The 15,775-nt window shown below is 40.1% G+C and overlaps 1 protein-coding gene across 1 annotated transcript in view; it reads right to left on the reverse strand.

Annotated features, from left to right (window-relative positions):
* The window catches only part of pitpnm3 (PITPNM family member 3), a 166,693-nt gene extending 154,499 nt beyond the window's left edge, over positions 1-12,194 (reverse strand). The window contains exon 1 of the mRNA XM_057838597.1: positions 11,703-12,194. Coding sequence (XP_057694580.1) covers positions 11,703-11,727 — 25 coding nt within the window. The 5' untranslated portion in view covers positions 11,728-12,194. The remainder of the gene's footprint in view (positions 1-11,702) is intronic.
* Positions 12,195-15,775: the final 3,581 nt, after the last annotated feature.

Consider the following 15,775-nt stretch of genomic DNA (forward strand, 5'->3'; position numbering starts at 1 on the left):
AGAATTCCCTCGGAAGAGTTGACATACTTGTTGAGGATGTGCAGAAGAAGGATGGAGCTGACTGGACGATGATAATACCCACACGCCGGTGAACAGCCAGAACTTGCTATTAATATCATGCCCTCCAATTCAATCAAAACTCATTGTGGCACAATCAATTGCTGCAGTCGATGTGAGGCGGACGCCGCATTAATCTGCCCTCCAAAAATGTCAAATGAGTGGCGCACATCACACAATTACACTGACACACTGTATAGCACGCTCAGACAGGAGACCATCCATCCGCACTTCTGCAATGATGGACATCCTCACTCTACAGCTGGATTGTTGTGTCTTTGATGGGTCTTTGTCAATACCAATGGCATGCCCAGTCAAACACTGGGGTAAAATCAAAGACACGGCGACACTTGTTGCTCCTATTGTTGTTCCTTTTTGTTTCTTTTCTCCTTGTTTGTCCCCAGGTGGTAAGTTTTCCTTTTTATTTTCTTCATTTCGTGTTCTTCCCAATAACTTGGTGTTGTTATCGTTATTTTTTTTCTCGTTACATTGCAAGGTTTTAAAGGATTTTCAACCAAGTTCCAATGTGTCTTGTGGTTTTTGTAGTTGGCTCTTTTTCCGATTCTTTCCCTAAACAGGTAACAACGGATATTATTCTTGTTTCGCTCTTTCCTACGAGTTTACCTCCCAAGATTCAACCGGTGTTGTTGACTTTTTGTCATTGGTTTCACTCATCTCTATTCTCTCAAAGTTTAACAATCCCCAGTTCTTTTTTTTTTTTTGGTCTGGCTTCCTTCTTTGTCCTTGTCTAATTTTGACATTTATTTTTCAAAAGCTTTTATGGTTTATGCTCTTTATTTTCACCTTCTTTTCCCCCTAAATCTTTCAGCCAAGTTGATTTTTGCTCTCTGTCATCTCTCATGTTTATCAAAAGATTCCAACCTGCATACAGATGATGTTAATTTTGTGATTTCTTCGCTTACCATCTTGTTTACAATCATGTTACTAAAGTTTTGTTGTTTGCGTTCCTATTAATCCTTGTTAATTCCTGGGTTCTTTTGTCACTGCTTTTTCTTTCTTTTCAACTATTTGGTGTTTGCATTCTGTTCTCTTTTCTCCATATGTATAATCAGATTCCAAGAGATGGTTTTTGTTGTCATTTGCCATTTCTTCTTATCTTGTGACCGTTTCTAGGAGTGGGCAAACCGGTCCTCAAGGACCGCAGTGGGTCCAGGTCTTTGTTCCATCTGATTCAACGCAGACAGTTCAACCACTGAGGTTTCAGCGGAAACAAGAAGCACCTGACTGCAATCAAGTGATTGTACTTGTAAGAAACCACATTGGTGAAAGGCTGTCCTCATTATGGGCTTAAACAGAGACCCGCACCCTCTGCGGCCCTTTGTAGCCAATAGTTTGCCCACCTCTGCTATAGACCATACAGACCACTCATACTCTGCTTTTAAACTACTGAGCAGAATGGGGACTATCACATTAAGAATCTTGCCATTTGCATTTCTTAAGCAGAATATTCTCAACAACAAGTAAAAAAGAAACCTGGGTTTTTTGTTTTAATCAATAGCAAATGGGAAATAATAATTCTCGCAGAGTAGATTCACACCATTCGGCTGGAAAGGTGGTAAATAGTCTCTCCGTAATGGCTGAATCTATTCAGTAAAAGTGTGTGCAATTTCCAATTCTTAGATTATTCGTGATTTGGCCGTGGAAGATTCGAGAAACATGCAAATTCCAATTACTTAAATATGCCAAGTAAAGCGGAACTAAAACACAGTCAGCGCGGTCTTCCGGACGCTATGGGGAACAGACCAAGAGTAAACATCCACAACTCACGCTTCCTAGATACAAAACAGCAACAAGCATGGCTGACCTAACCAACCAACTTATCCGTAAGATCAGACCTGCTCCCAAAAATTTAAAAGCAGACGTGTGGAATTATTTTGGATTCGACTAGAAAATCTTATTCTAGAAAACAGCGGACTTCGAAGAATGTTGAAAGTAATAGAGCTGAGGTACGTCATCCCATCCCGACGCTATTTCACTGACACGTAACACCGGCTCTCTACAAGCAGACAAAAGAAGAAATTATGCCATAGCTGTCGAATGTAGACCGATTCGCACTCGACTCGACGTGCAATGCATGATAACCACACGGGTGCTAATATGGCTTCGCTACTAAGCGATGCTGTAAATGAATGGAACATCACAAAAAAAGACGTTTTTCTTGTTGCAGACAACGGAACTAATATGGTTGTCGCTGCCCAGCTGGGTAACTTTAGCCATCTGACATGCCACTCCCACACGCAGAACCTTGTTTTTTCGACTACAGGAGTCAATGCACAGGAGAGCACTTTCGTCTGAGTACTTCGTACTCGTGTTCTTATGCAAGAGCATAGAATTTTCTCAGTAGCTAAACACACTTGATCTATCCTGCATATTGCTAAGGTTTGGATGCGAAATGACTTGAGTTTTATTATTATTATTAATAATAGTAGTAGTAGTACATTAATGTTTACATGTTCATGTTTACACAACTTAAAAAGCAGAAAAGCACTTTTTGAGTCATTGGTAATGAAGTAGTAGTACACATTGTCTTTCATTTATACCTGAAAGCACTTTTTGGTTGGATAAAAGTAATATATTTCTGCAAAATGCTGTAATTTATTCTGTTGATAGTTTGAGGACTTGAGTATTTTATTTACTGTTTTGAACTGTTAACTTGATACTGAAATAGCAGTTAATTAAAGCGCGAAAGGATTTTTATACTATTCTTGTAACTAATGTGCGAAACATTCAAAGCAGCTATAAAAAAATAAAAAAAAAAAAGGAGGATTGTGCATCGATAATCGATTTCTAATCGAATCGTTGCCTCTGAATCGTAATCGCAATCGAATATTGAGGTGCCCCAAAATCTCCACCTTTACTATTTAGTGTCCATCCAACTTCTGACGTGCTTGCTCATTATTCCAGCCAACCATTATACCAACCAACCAACCCAACAGTCATCCCACAATCCAACCCTTCATCTATCCAACCAACCAGCCAACTTAGTGACCCACCTATGCATTACACTACTCATTCTTATCCAGCTATACATTATCTACTGATCCATCACTTACCAATTCATCCCAAAAATACACATATCAATCGACCCAACTATCTATATCCCCAGTCCACCTTGTAAACCCATGCATTACACAACTCAATCAACCACACATTACTAGTCGACTCACTGGTCCATCAAACCAATCCATCAGTCATCATTAAAACAGGTGCCGCCAATGTCTCGCTTTCCTGCCATCGCCAGTGACCCGAAACACTGGGTTGCAGACATCATGGCCTCACCATGACAAACATCCATTACATTTCAATTAAGGCCATTTTGTGTGTTCAAACACAATAAAGAAAAGAGCTTAGGCAGGATGCATAAGCTAAACAGCTGCCAGTTAAACAACACAATGCAATAACATACAACGCAGAACACGCATATATCTATACAGTACAACTAAATAATAATAAGCTGTTTGTTGCAGAAGTGCCGCGTTAGCATTCAGAACACAGACGGAGGTTTATAGGCGCTGCTATTTTTAGACAGCCGCATAACACAACAACAAGTCCATGCCCGGTTATTCAATTGGGAAGCGAATAAAAAGCAAAACTTCCAGACTGACGGCCTTTCGTTTAATATGAGAAATATAAAATGCTCAGGGGAGCTATAACTCACGCTATTAAGTGGAAGTGAGACGGAGGACAAGCTGCTGAGATAACAGATATGACTGTGGGCAAATTGGGAAGAAAAGGGAAAATTGTCTGTTGTTGACAGACATTATGGCTGAAATGTGCCCTGGGGAGGAGTGGTAACGGTCACTAAAAAGGATAAGATTGTCTATTTTGTCTTTATATAATTGCATGAACCCACTGAAACCACATTTTGGCAACAAAAAGTCAAACTTGTAGATAACATGAATTCTTGCAATTTACGCATGTTTTTGTGCACAAATTATCAACGCTTTCACAGCAAACATTAAAGTGCGTACGACACGAGAAAAAAAGTCTTAAATAGGATTATTATGTGAATTAGAATAATATTTTGAGACGATTCGACTATATACAACAATTTAGCAAAGCGCAGATGATGAGAAATTAGTCTTTTAATCTGCCGGTTAGCAATGCCTACCATAATAGGGCTCTGGCGTCCCCAACAGGTGGATGACGTCAGCGGAGTCACGATTTCATCTGATTTAGAATGCAGCCCATTGAGGGGGAATTATTCACGACGAGGAAAACACAACTAAGAGAGCCGCAAAATGTCATTGTTTCAGTCTCTCTACTCCAATATTTTTACAGGATATTATTTTTATCCAAGTATTTTTCCCCCCAATAGCTAAATAAATGGCTTGAGAAGGACCAGTCAGCCCATTGAGGGTGAATTATTCAGAACGAGGAAAACATGACGAAGAGAGCCACAAAATGTCATTGTTTCAGTCTCTCTACTCCAATATTTTTACAGGATATTATTTTTTTTATTCAAGTATTCTCAGTCTTCCAAGCAGAAAATCAGAAATAACCAGTCCGGATCATTTCACATGACGACTGGGTTGTCGATTGTCTTTGCTGATCGGCAAACAGCCCGGCGGAGACAAATTTACAGCTCTTTCCCCTGCTACTACGGGCAGCAGAGCTCGCCGGGGAAGCAGCTGGACAATGACCGCTGAACATTTACATGCTAATCCATGATCAAACATAAGCAGTCCTTTATTTAAAGAACGTTTGTAGTGTTTACTTTTTTTAATCGCTGTATTTACGGCTATTTTTAACTAAAAGTTGCAATTTGTCATCGGTTGGAAAATTTGACCGAACACCGGGCACTTGAAGAGGGGAATAAGCCGAGTATACTAGTAGTGCTCTCCCGGTGGGGGGGACAAGCCGCCGGTTGTCGGCCGAGGGGACTAGGAGCATGTCACAAATTGCAAGCCACCTACATATTAAAATGATTCCAGTATTTGACATAATACAAAACACGATGTTTACTCACTTCCTCGTAAGTCCCATGGTCCCACAGTAGTAGGGCTTGTTTTGGCCAATATCCACCGGTGAATGGGAACCTTTTGAAACCCCAAAAAGGTGCACGCTCTCCCTCCTACAGTAAGATTTTTCTGCAGCCGTTTGGCTGGCGTGATGCGAAAAATAAACGTATTAATCCGCTAAATCAGCTGAATGACCTTAGTCCTTCACATACAACAGTATGGCTGTATAGTGAAGAGGACTCCTTCCACCGTACACGTCACAGCGCCCTCTTTCTCAACTCGAGACTGTTGCCGGAAGTCACTCATTTTAATGGTGCGGGATTCAAAAAACTAAATAAATATAGCGATCCCTTCCACACACATCCAAGCGGTCCATATCATTCAGGAGCAAAATACCGCGTGTATTATGAAATAAACATGCTTTTTCGCATCACAGGCACGTTAAGTAACCCATGCTACCAGGTTCTTTTCTCCATTTTCAAGTCAGATTTTAATTTCCTGATGCTTACATTCACCCGCCATATAAGTTGTTTTTTTTTTTTGGGGGGGGGGGGGGGGGGGGGGTTCTGAAGAGGCTCACTACTGTTTCAGCAAAGAGAACATTCGGGTACATCGCCCAAGAAATTTGCAAAGAAGAAGTTAACAGTTAATAGTGTGCTAATATTAGCTAGCTCACGCTAGAAAATGTGATTTTATTTCATGTTTTTGAATCAAAAAGGCAACGTGGCATGTATGTCTTTGATACGAACATTATTATTAGCATTAGCATTAGTCATTCCATTAGTATTAGTCACATTCCTATATATTTTATTTGACAAAAAAAAAAAAAAAAAATCAAGCTTGCACTTCCTTGATGCCGACATTAACATTAGCAGCCCACATTGGCATCTTCCTAATTTAATTTTAAGGAGTATTTCTGAGGCATTTGAATGGTTTGTTCCATGTTTCTTGTTTTTTTAGATTATTCTACAAAGATTGTAGCCACTTGTCACGTTGCTATGAACTGATAGTGTTTGTACTGTCAGCATTTTGTAATCAGCCAAAAATCAGGCCTGTGGTTCTGTTATGCTAACATTAGCAAGCCTATGCTAAAACTTTTTTTTAACACTCTTTCACTATAGCCTTATCCTACAGTTCTGTGTGCAGCCATAAATAATACAATTACACATAGATTGCTGTAAAATCATTATTTCTATCAAGAGGTGGGTAGTAACGCGTTAAATGTACTCCGTTACATTTACTTGAGTAACTTTTTGAGAAAAATGTACTTCTTACAGTAGTTTTACCAAGCCATACTCTATACTTGAGTAGATTTGAGGAGAAGAAAAAATGCTACTCTTACTCCGCTACTTTGGGCTACACAAGAGTTATTACATTTTTCCTCTTTATTCTACATATTAGATTGTTGTTGTTTTTTTAGCCAAGAGTAGCTTTATCAATTTTACCAATGATACGTCGCAACAATAATCACATGACTCCATTATACCAATCAGACGCAAGCTTGCCGTTTTATCTTCACGCCAGCCTGTTCAATCATGTGGTGTCCTTAAAACGCCATAAAAAAAACGAAGTATTTGATATAGAGCGCTGCCCTCAACATGACTCGAAAGTGCTGATTTAAACCTCTCTCCCAGTTTGTATTTGCCACCGATTGACTACGGAAAACAATGAAGACAACAATGAAGGAACTATTAACGATTGAAACCAGGAATTTTTTTTTTTCCCTCTCTCTCGCAGGAATTCAGTGTTTTTTTTCCTGTCTTTTTTGTATTTCTTTGGCCTAATGTGGTTATGTAACGCATTATTGTACAGTATCATTACAACAACAGTTCATATAGATAAATGTGTGCTGAGAGAAAAAAAAATACCATAGTTAAAAAAAAAAAAATCTAACAAAAATAAGCATTTACTCACAATGTTACTCATTGAGTATGTTTTTTCACTAGATACTTTTTTACTTGTACTTGAGTACATTTTTTGGATGACTACTTTTACCTTTACTTGAGTAATATAATTTTTGAAGTAACGCTACTCTTACTTGAGTAAAATTTTTGGCTACTCTACCCACCTCTGTTTATATCGACTCCAAATAATTCATATTTAATCCTCTATACTATATGCGAATGATGAGACAACTAAATATTGTTGTTCTAAGCGATAGCACAATCTATGTGATTATGAATGTGTATCCAGCTGCTGCCATTCAAACGTAAATATATGGTAATAGCTTCGTGTTTAACTAAACCAGACAAAATTTTGCCCCGATTTGATTTGTAAGTAAATAAAGATAATTTCATCAATATTTCAGGTCATGTACTGTATACCTTCTGTGACTTTTTTGTTTGTGAATGTGCCTTGAGATTTTTTTTTTTTTTTTTTTTTTTTTAGATATGGGCCAATAAAAAGTACTGATAATACTAATAAAATACTGATTGAAGAAACCAAGAAAATGTCTGACTACATACATGCATGTGTTTGTGCATCGTGAGGCTCCCTCTCCCAGCAGCAAGTAATAAGGTGGAGGTGTTATACAGACCCCCCGTGGCAGATTCCTTCCTCCGCTCTCTACTGATGGAAAAGGTCAGAGAGCGCAAATGTCACAAGGGGGGGAAAGGCAGGTCAAACACTCTAGGATGATATGGCCTCGCGCCAGGACACTAAGAAACAAAACAACAATATGTGTGATGCCATGACAACAATGACCATCACAAGAACACCACCGACCAGTGTGGGAATGTGCTTATTCAGTGTGCATTGCTGTTTTGAAATAAAGCCAGAGTGAAGACCTTGCACTGTTCGAGTTAGTCGTGAGGCAGGATAGCTTGCACTTAGACATACAGTAGATTGAAAACCTGTTACATCCACTCAAATGTGTGTAATTGAATCATTTAAAGAGTAATTGTACATTTCTAAATATACATAAATAAGAACCCAAAAATTCATTCGGCTTCACAGATTTGAGTTGACCATTAAGTTCCTTTTTCACCTGTTTAAAAATGTGCCTCCTCTGTAATTGCTCTTTGAGTTACTTTATAAAGTAGTCAGTAAAAAAAAATCGTGTAGCGATTTAGTTTTAATGCATGTGCTATTATATAATTTCATTTAGGCCTGTACAATATATCGTTTCATCACGATATATTCGCATGCACAATAGTTCCATCGCAGGACATGCGATTGTTTTCTTTTTCTTTTTTTTTTTTTTTAACTCTTATTTTGCTTCATAAAAGCAGCAAGTGTGCAGAGACATGGCATTCTGGATCCTTTTTATCTACAGCAATCTTTATATTCAGATGAACCCCCTTAGCCTGGATTAATTTATGAACTTCTTTACATACTGAATTTTCAGGTTACGACACACCTCAGCGGGAAAATATAAGAAATTTTAGGATATGAAAGGCAAAAATACAGTATGAGCTGATACTCGCAGCTCCCATAGTTTACTGAACCCCGATAGCAGACAAACATTGAAATGATGTTGAATCAACATTCCCCTGTCAATCTTATATCGTTGAATCAACGATGACACCCGACGTCGATTTGTCTTAACTTTTGCACCCTTGATTAATGTTGTTCCAACAGTGAAATCCTTACAAAACCTAAACGTCATTTCGACTGTAATAATATTGGAACAACGCTGAATAATGTTATGTTTTCCTTCATTTTCAACCATGACGCTATTAATGCTTTCAAATATGCCCGTATTTAAAGGTTTTGCTTTATTTACAGACAGAAGAATGAGCTAGGCTGACTAATAAAATGTAATACATCAACGGTTAAAATAATAATAATTTAATAATATATAATAAAATAAAAACTAGATTTCAAAATGATTTTAATTGAATCACAACAATAGAAAACTTCATTAACTCTCAGTAAAGTTTTCAAACTTAAGCCTCATCTGACTAGCTTTGCTGGGAACTTTGCCACCGACGCGGTCTGGGACATAATGTAGCCACTTCTTCACAACAGCAGAAAATGCATATTGTGACGCAGCCATCCATATCTGCCTCTTCAGTGAATCTGACAAATACAAACAAAACGGCATTCGCAGTTAATTCATATCAAGGAATTCATGCAGTTATCAAGGGTTAGTTTAACATATTTCAGTATTTTGTGGTGATGTGAGTTTCTCAACCAATCCCAAACCAAATTAGAGCTACATATGGGACCGGAGCTAGCTAGTTAGCTAGCTGCGATGGAAAAATGACCCCACTGTCTTTGTGTTCAATAAATTAATTTAGACAAGGCTCGACTGTGTCATATCTAGTGATTTTAGCACTTGAATTGGAAAAGAATTACATTTGTCTGAACTAAGTTCTACTTAGCTAACTTCCAGGCTAAATAGGTCTTCGCTTGTATGCCAATCATAGCAAATGCACCGCTTCTTACAATTTCGGCAACTTTGTCACATTGTGTCAGGCAAACCATTTTATGTACAACTTTGATGACATCATTGCTGATAAAGACTCTGAAGAAAAGCAACAGGCTTACCTCCGACCCGGCCTCTGCTGTACCGCGGGAGCGCATGGCCTGCCCGCACATCCTCCTCCTCACAGAGTGAGATCGAGACGACCCATCAGTCTTCCGACGGAGCCCGCCGCCCTCACCGGTCTGCCGCGCCCTAGGCAGCAGGCAGGCCGGCTGAGCCTGGTTCCCCGGCAGTGGGACCGCCGGCGAACACCCGGGTTTCTCAAGCTTTCCCCATGGGGTGCACGACGCGGGACGTATGGCTAACCTTAAATGATTTCCAGTGGAGTTTGTTTGAAGTGATTTACACTTTCCGCCCACCATGAGCACAACTATTTTTTGACCATAACTCCCGCTCATCCATAATTTGATGACTTTTCAATCATATTTCCCGGTCAATCAAAAATAAACTATTTGTAACATTATTTCATCAACTATAAAACAATGTTAACCCAAGCATTGCATGACACACCATAGAACAATGTTGTTTCAACGTCACTGTCAGGTGTCATCATTTTTTGCAATGTTGATTCAACATTGTTTATTGTCGAAAATTTCAATGTCAACCGTACTGAGGATTTTGATGGAAAATCAATGTTTATTCAACTTCGGTCTGCTATCTGGGAATGTAACATATATATACCTGCTCTGCCCTTGCCTCTTGCCTAGCATCTTCCTTGCATCCAACTGGCTAAGAGGAACCTCTACTGTATGTGTATGTATATCCCAGCGTCCTCTTCATTCGCCCCTCTTGTACAGACAGCTTTACGTGCGTGCGTTAACTTTTTATGCCTTATAAAAGATTCATGTCTGAATTTTGGGGGCCTTGGAACGCATTAGGGCATTTACATGGAAAACGCATCTCGACGGAATTTTCAGTTTACGAAACTTCTTCCAGAACCAATTAATTTCATAAGTAAAAAAAGCACTGTATTATATGAATACAATGGTAATGGTGAGTCAACCAAAGTCATCCCAAATTGAGCTATTCAAGTCATCGGCTGAAAATTCTTCGAGTTATAATATCGTAATGTATATCGCAATATATCGCAAACCCCCAAAATGTCGCAATGTCATTTATTACCATATGGTTCAGCCCTAGTTTCATTCCATCTTCTGAATCCAGAAAAAGAAAGCAAACCGTGAAAGCTTTTTGTCTTGACGAAAAGCACCATCGACATGCTATTCACCGAGGTGAAGCCTCTATGGATGGTTAGAGATGCCTGCCTTACTACAATCATCCGCACTTTGAACTCTGGCTATATACACTCAGTTCCCTCAAGGACACAATTAATGAAGCTCAAGTACAGAAAATATGAAGAAAGATTCTAGGAAGTGAAAGCAAACCTTTAACCACTATGTACAGTTGTGCTACTTAAACACCTTGGCGTTTTGTGCCATGACATCACAGATGACCACTGGCAGATACAGTATCTGGGTGTTTTGTGTGTGTGTGTTCTTTTGTGAAAAGAAAAAAAAAAACTTTGTTTTTGATGTGCTGTGGAATATTCAAGCAGCAACCTGTTGCTAGTGTACTTTTCTGCAGTGCCTATTTGACATATATCCTGCTTTCCAAAAAAATGTACATTATGAAAACACGTTTCTGAATTCTAATTCTCAGATTCATATATATTAAGATTTGTAATCCATTAAAGAATCGTTAATTGCAACACTAATTCAAATCTTCCCTTAAACCCTAATTTGACATCTTAAACCATGCTGGATACAGGATCATAATTTTGCCTTTCACCCCAAACCCAGATTGACACCCCCCCATTCTTGCCTTCAAACATCCACCCAGGCAGCACCTAAATCAGGACTTCAAAGAACAAATTTAAATCTCGACTACAAACCATTACTCGAAGCCCCAACCTTGGCTTCTAGGTTTAATTTAAACCCTGAACTCTGGCAAGAAGACAACATTTCGCTTGACCTGTCTGAACACTTGAATGTTACTTAAGGCATTCTACTGTAAACGCATTACATCCAAACCTACACCAAACCAGATCTAAATAAAAACATATCCTGTCCAGACTTGACCGCCTCTCCTAGTTTAACCTTAACGTTCTCTCATTTGAGCAGGGTGCAACAGTAGTAGCACACTGTGAGGTGTTCACATTCCAGCAGATTAAGGCAGTCGGAGGTACCTGTTAACAGCACACACAGGGCGGGCACGCATGCAGATGTTTCGCTTACCTCCTCCTCTCGCTTCTTTAGACATGCTGTCCTATCCAAAGATCTCCTCTCCCTCTCTCGACTAGCTGATGCCAAAATAAGGAAGAAGATTAAGGTTGAGCAGTGCTTCCAAAAAGGTCCGAGATCACACCGACGCGAGCCTGACGCCGCAGCCGCCTGGCGCGCCTTCTCTCGCGGCAATGAGCTGCCGAGCTCCTCGCTTCGCATCCACCTGTGTCAAGCGGACATCCACTCGCCCCCGCCCGTACCAGCTACACCGCAGCCGCCGCGCATACTTTGGGGAGGGTTTGTTGTCTCTGTGCAGACTTGGCTCACATGGCCACCCAACACAGCTTCCTCCCTCCTCCTCTTCCATCCGCTAGTAAATCCAGAAGAGATGAGCCGAGTACGGGTCTGCAGCGCCACTGCCTCCAGCGGTGCGCACGTCCGAAGCAGTTGAAGGGCGTCCGTCCCCCCGGCGGTCACCACAAACAAATAAAACCGCCAATTAAGCTTTCATTTCACGAGTCCCTGATTGCAGCAAGATGGCTGGCAATTAACGTCAATCAAGTGCAACCTTTCACGTGCTTTGATCACGATCAAAGTACATTCTTGACTGTGTGGTATCTTGCAATATTTCCCGCAGGTAACACATGATTATCCAAATATGTTTGCTGCCATGTAATGCATGAATCACTGAGCACTAGTCATTAAGAGTTTTCATCCATACGCAAGTCTTAAAGGGTATGAAAGCACTAAGGGGCTGTGAGATATCAATAGAACCGTTATGTGGCAAGATAACAAATATTAATAAAGTTAACAAAAAATAAATCGCATTCATGAGCAATTATCGAAAATAGATTGAAAATTACGAACATTTCCGAAAGTATTCCGGAAACAGCCGAATGGGGCGGAGACGTCATAACAAGGAAACAAAAGGTCGAGGTAGCTGCCATCGTTGTTTATCGACGAGAGAGTTGCGGTCGTGTTTTAACAAAAAATCGCTAAAATGGTTCAAACCTGTCGTGCTATGTGGTTTACAAATAGCCATTTGTCGCAATGTAGTACCCAAGTTCCAGAACGCGAGAAAAACAGCTGGACTACGCAGACAATGAGTAAAGTTCGTCAGTGCTAAGAGGGCTAATTTTGCAGACCCAGCCTCCGGCACGGTTTTGTGTGGTGCACATTTTACACCTGAAAGCTATACGAACTATGGACAAATGAAATCAGGTTTTGCTAAGAAATTGCTGCTGAAAGCAGATGCGGTGCCCACCTACACGCGCAGCCACCTAAATGTCCCGAGATAACAAGAAAGAGGACGATGACTGGCTCTGATGAGACCACCCCAGGCAAAGCAAAGGAGGGAAATGGCCAGAGTGAGTACTCTTTTATAATAAAAGACATATCACACATTGGATATAGGACTGGACACATGTATAAATTATCGCTCGTAAAATATATAGAACAAATCCTCTAATCCCATTCTTATTTGTGTCGGTTGGCAGAGCGAAAACCGATGATAGCACATTAAATGATAATTATTCTATACATAACTTTATTTTGCGGCCACGGTGTATCAGCTTCACAAAAAGAAATGCAAAACAAACCATTTGCTGTTTCTGTTGCCACCGGTGTTTCATCAGTGTGATTGCTCCCCTCAATGATCCTTTCATTAGGCTGCATTGGCTTCCGTTTGGGCTCAAATTGATAACCCAAAACACCAAAGAAAGGTTCATAACTCTCCTCGTCACCATTAGAAGAATGTTCGTTACGTCGTATTCGTCGCTGCAACTAGAAACAAAATTGTCCGCCATCATCGCCGCCATTCAGTACTAAGCACTGGGCCGGTTGTTTCCTTATAGTAACGTCACGCCAGTTCGCATCTCTCGAGAAAACATGAGGCTCGCTGGCGATACTTTGGTAGTTGCATGCACAGATGTTCGGTATTTGAGGAGAAATTCGTGTAGTCTCTGATGGAGTGTACTTTGCCCTTGTGATGCTTTGAGAGCATGTTTGAGGGTCTGCACAAACCTCTCTGCCAGGCCGTTGGTTGCCGGGTGATAGGGAGCCGACTTAATGTGTTGAACTCCATTGGCTTGCAGGAATTCAACCATTTCTGTTGACACAAATTGGGGGCCATTGTCTGAGACGAGTTGTGCAGGGGCTCCGAAACGACTAAACATCTCCCCTAACTTCTCAATTGCCTTTTCCGATGTGGTTGATTTCATGATAGCTACCTCTGGCCACTTACTATGGGCATCGATAGCAACCAGAAACATTCGATTTTCAAAAGGCCCCGCAAAGTCAATATGAATGCGGTACCAAGGGTCCTGAGGAAAATCCCAAGGATGAAGTGGGGCTGCAGGTGGATTGTTGCGAATCTTCTGGCAAGATGAACAACTTTTTACCGTCTCTTCGATCTGTTTATCTAATCCTGGCCACCAAAAATAACTTCTCGCCATTTCTTTCATTTTAGCAATACCACTGTGACCTGCATGCAGTTGCGCAAGCATTTTAGCACGCAATGACTGTGGCACAATCACTCGTGGAATATTAGCATTTCCCCAGGTGTTGTCATACCCTTTAATAGGGTGTCTGTGACACGATAAAAAAAATCTTAAATAGCATTCATTTTGGAATTAAAATCATATTTTGAGACTATTCAACTGTATACAACAATTTGACAAAGCAGATAAAGAGAAATGAGTCTTTAAATATGCCGTTTAGCTTCTCCTGTCATTATAGCGTTGTGGCGCCTCCATCTGGGTGATGACGTCAGCAAAAGAGTGATTTCAGCGGATTTATCAGTGAGCCCAAAGGAGGAGGAAGCGTTTTTCAGCTATTTTGGTTCAAGTATGGCTCTTTCAAGTGATAGTCGATCCAGAGGAAGCCTGTCCCAGATAGCAGACCGACGTTGAATAAACGTTGATTTACCATCAAAATCATCAGTATGGTTGACATTGAAATTTTCGACAATAAACAATGTTGAATCAACATTGCAAATACCGATGACACCTGACAGTGACGTTGAAACAACATTGTTCTATGGGGTGTCGGGCGATGGTTGGATTAACATTGTTTTATAGTTGATGAAATAATGTTGACAAATAGTTGATTTTTGATTGACCGGGAAATATGATTGAAAAGTCATCAAATTATGGATGAGCGGGAGTTATGGTAAAAAAAATAGTTGTGTTCGTGGTTGAGCGGGAAGACAGCGTATTACCTCAAACAAACTCCACTGGAAAAGCGTCATTTAAGGATAGCCACATTTAAAGGTAAGCCTGTTGCTATTTTTCAGAACCTTTATCAGTAATGTCTTACGGTAGAATAAGCTGGGTTTATCATCAAAGTTGTGCATAAAACGGTTTGCCTGACACAATGTCACAAAGTTGCTGAAATTTTAAGAAACGGTGCATTTGCTATGACTGGCATACAAGCGAAGACCTATTTAGCCTGGATGTTAGCTAAGTAGAACTTAGTTCAGACAAACGTAATTCTTTTCTAATTCAAGTGCTAAAATCACGAGATAGGACACAATCGAGCCTTGTCTAAACTAGCTAGCTCCGTTCTCATATGGATTTCAACGTTGGAACAACATTAATCGAGGGTGCAAAAGTGTTGACAAATCAACGGCCGGTGTCAACGCTGATTCAACGATATAAGATTGACAGCGGAATGTTGATTCAACACCATTTCAACGTCTGTCTGCTATCTGGGGTTGCATACAGCCATATACTATACTATGTTTGAGTCGTATATTGAGGAGGAGTATTCAGAACAAATAAAAGGCGACAGAGACAGCAAAAACGAGGCTGATGACTAGAGCATACTGTAAAATATCATCTGTTTTATCTCTTGACTCCAAAATTTTTACAGGATATTCTTTGTATCTAAGTATTTTTCCCCAATTGCTAAATCAATTGTAAGCTCATTATAAATAACAGTTTTGTGCTAAATGGAATATGAAATATTAAAAATGCATTTATTCAATACGCCAGGGCTAAATTACTGCATAATGGCCATAACTGCTGACTCCTCAAACTTGCCGAATGGGATTTTATGCCACCGGAGTTTGACTGGCTCTTGTCATT

The sequence above is a fragment of the Corythoichthys intestinalis genome, chromosome 6 (assembly GCF_030265065.1).
Source record: "Corythoichthys intestinalis isolate RoL2023-P3 chromosome 6, ASM3026506v1, whole genome shotgun sequence".
NCBI lineage: Eukaryota > Metazoa > Chordata > Actinopteri > Syngnathiformes > Syngnathidae > Corythoichthys > Corythoichthys intestinalis.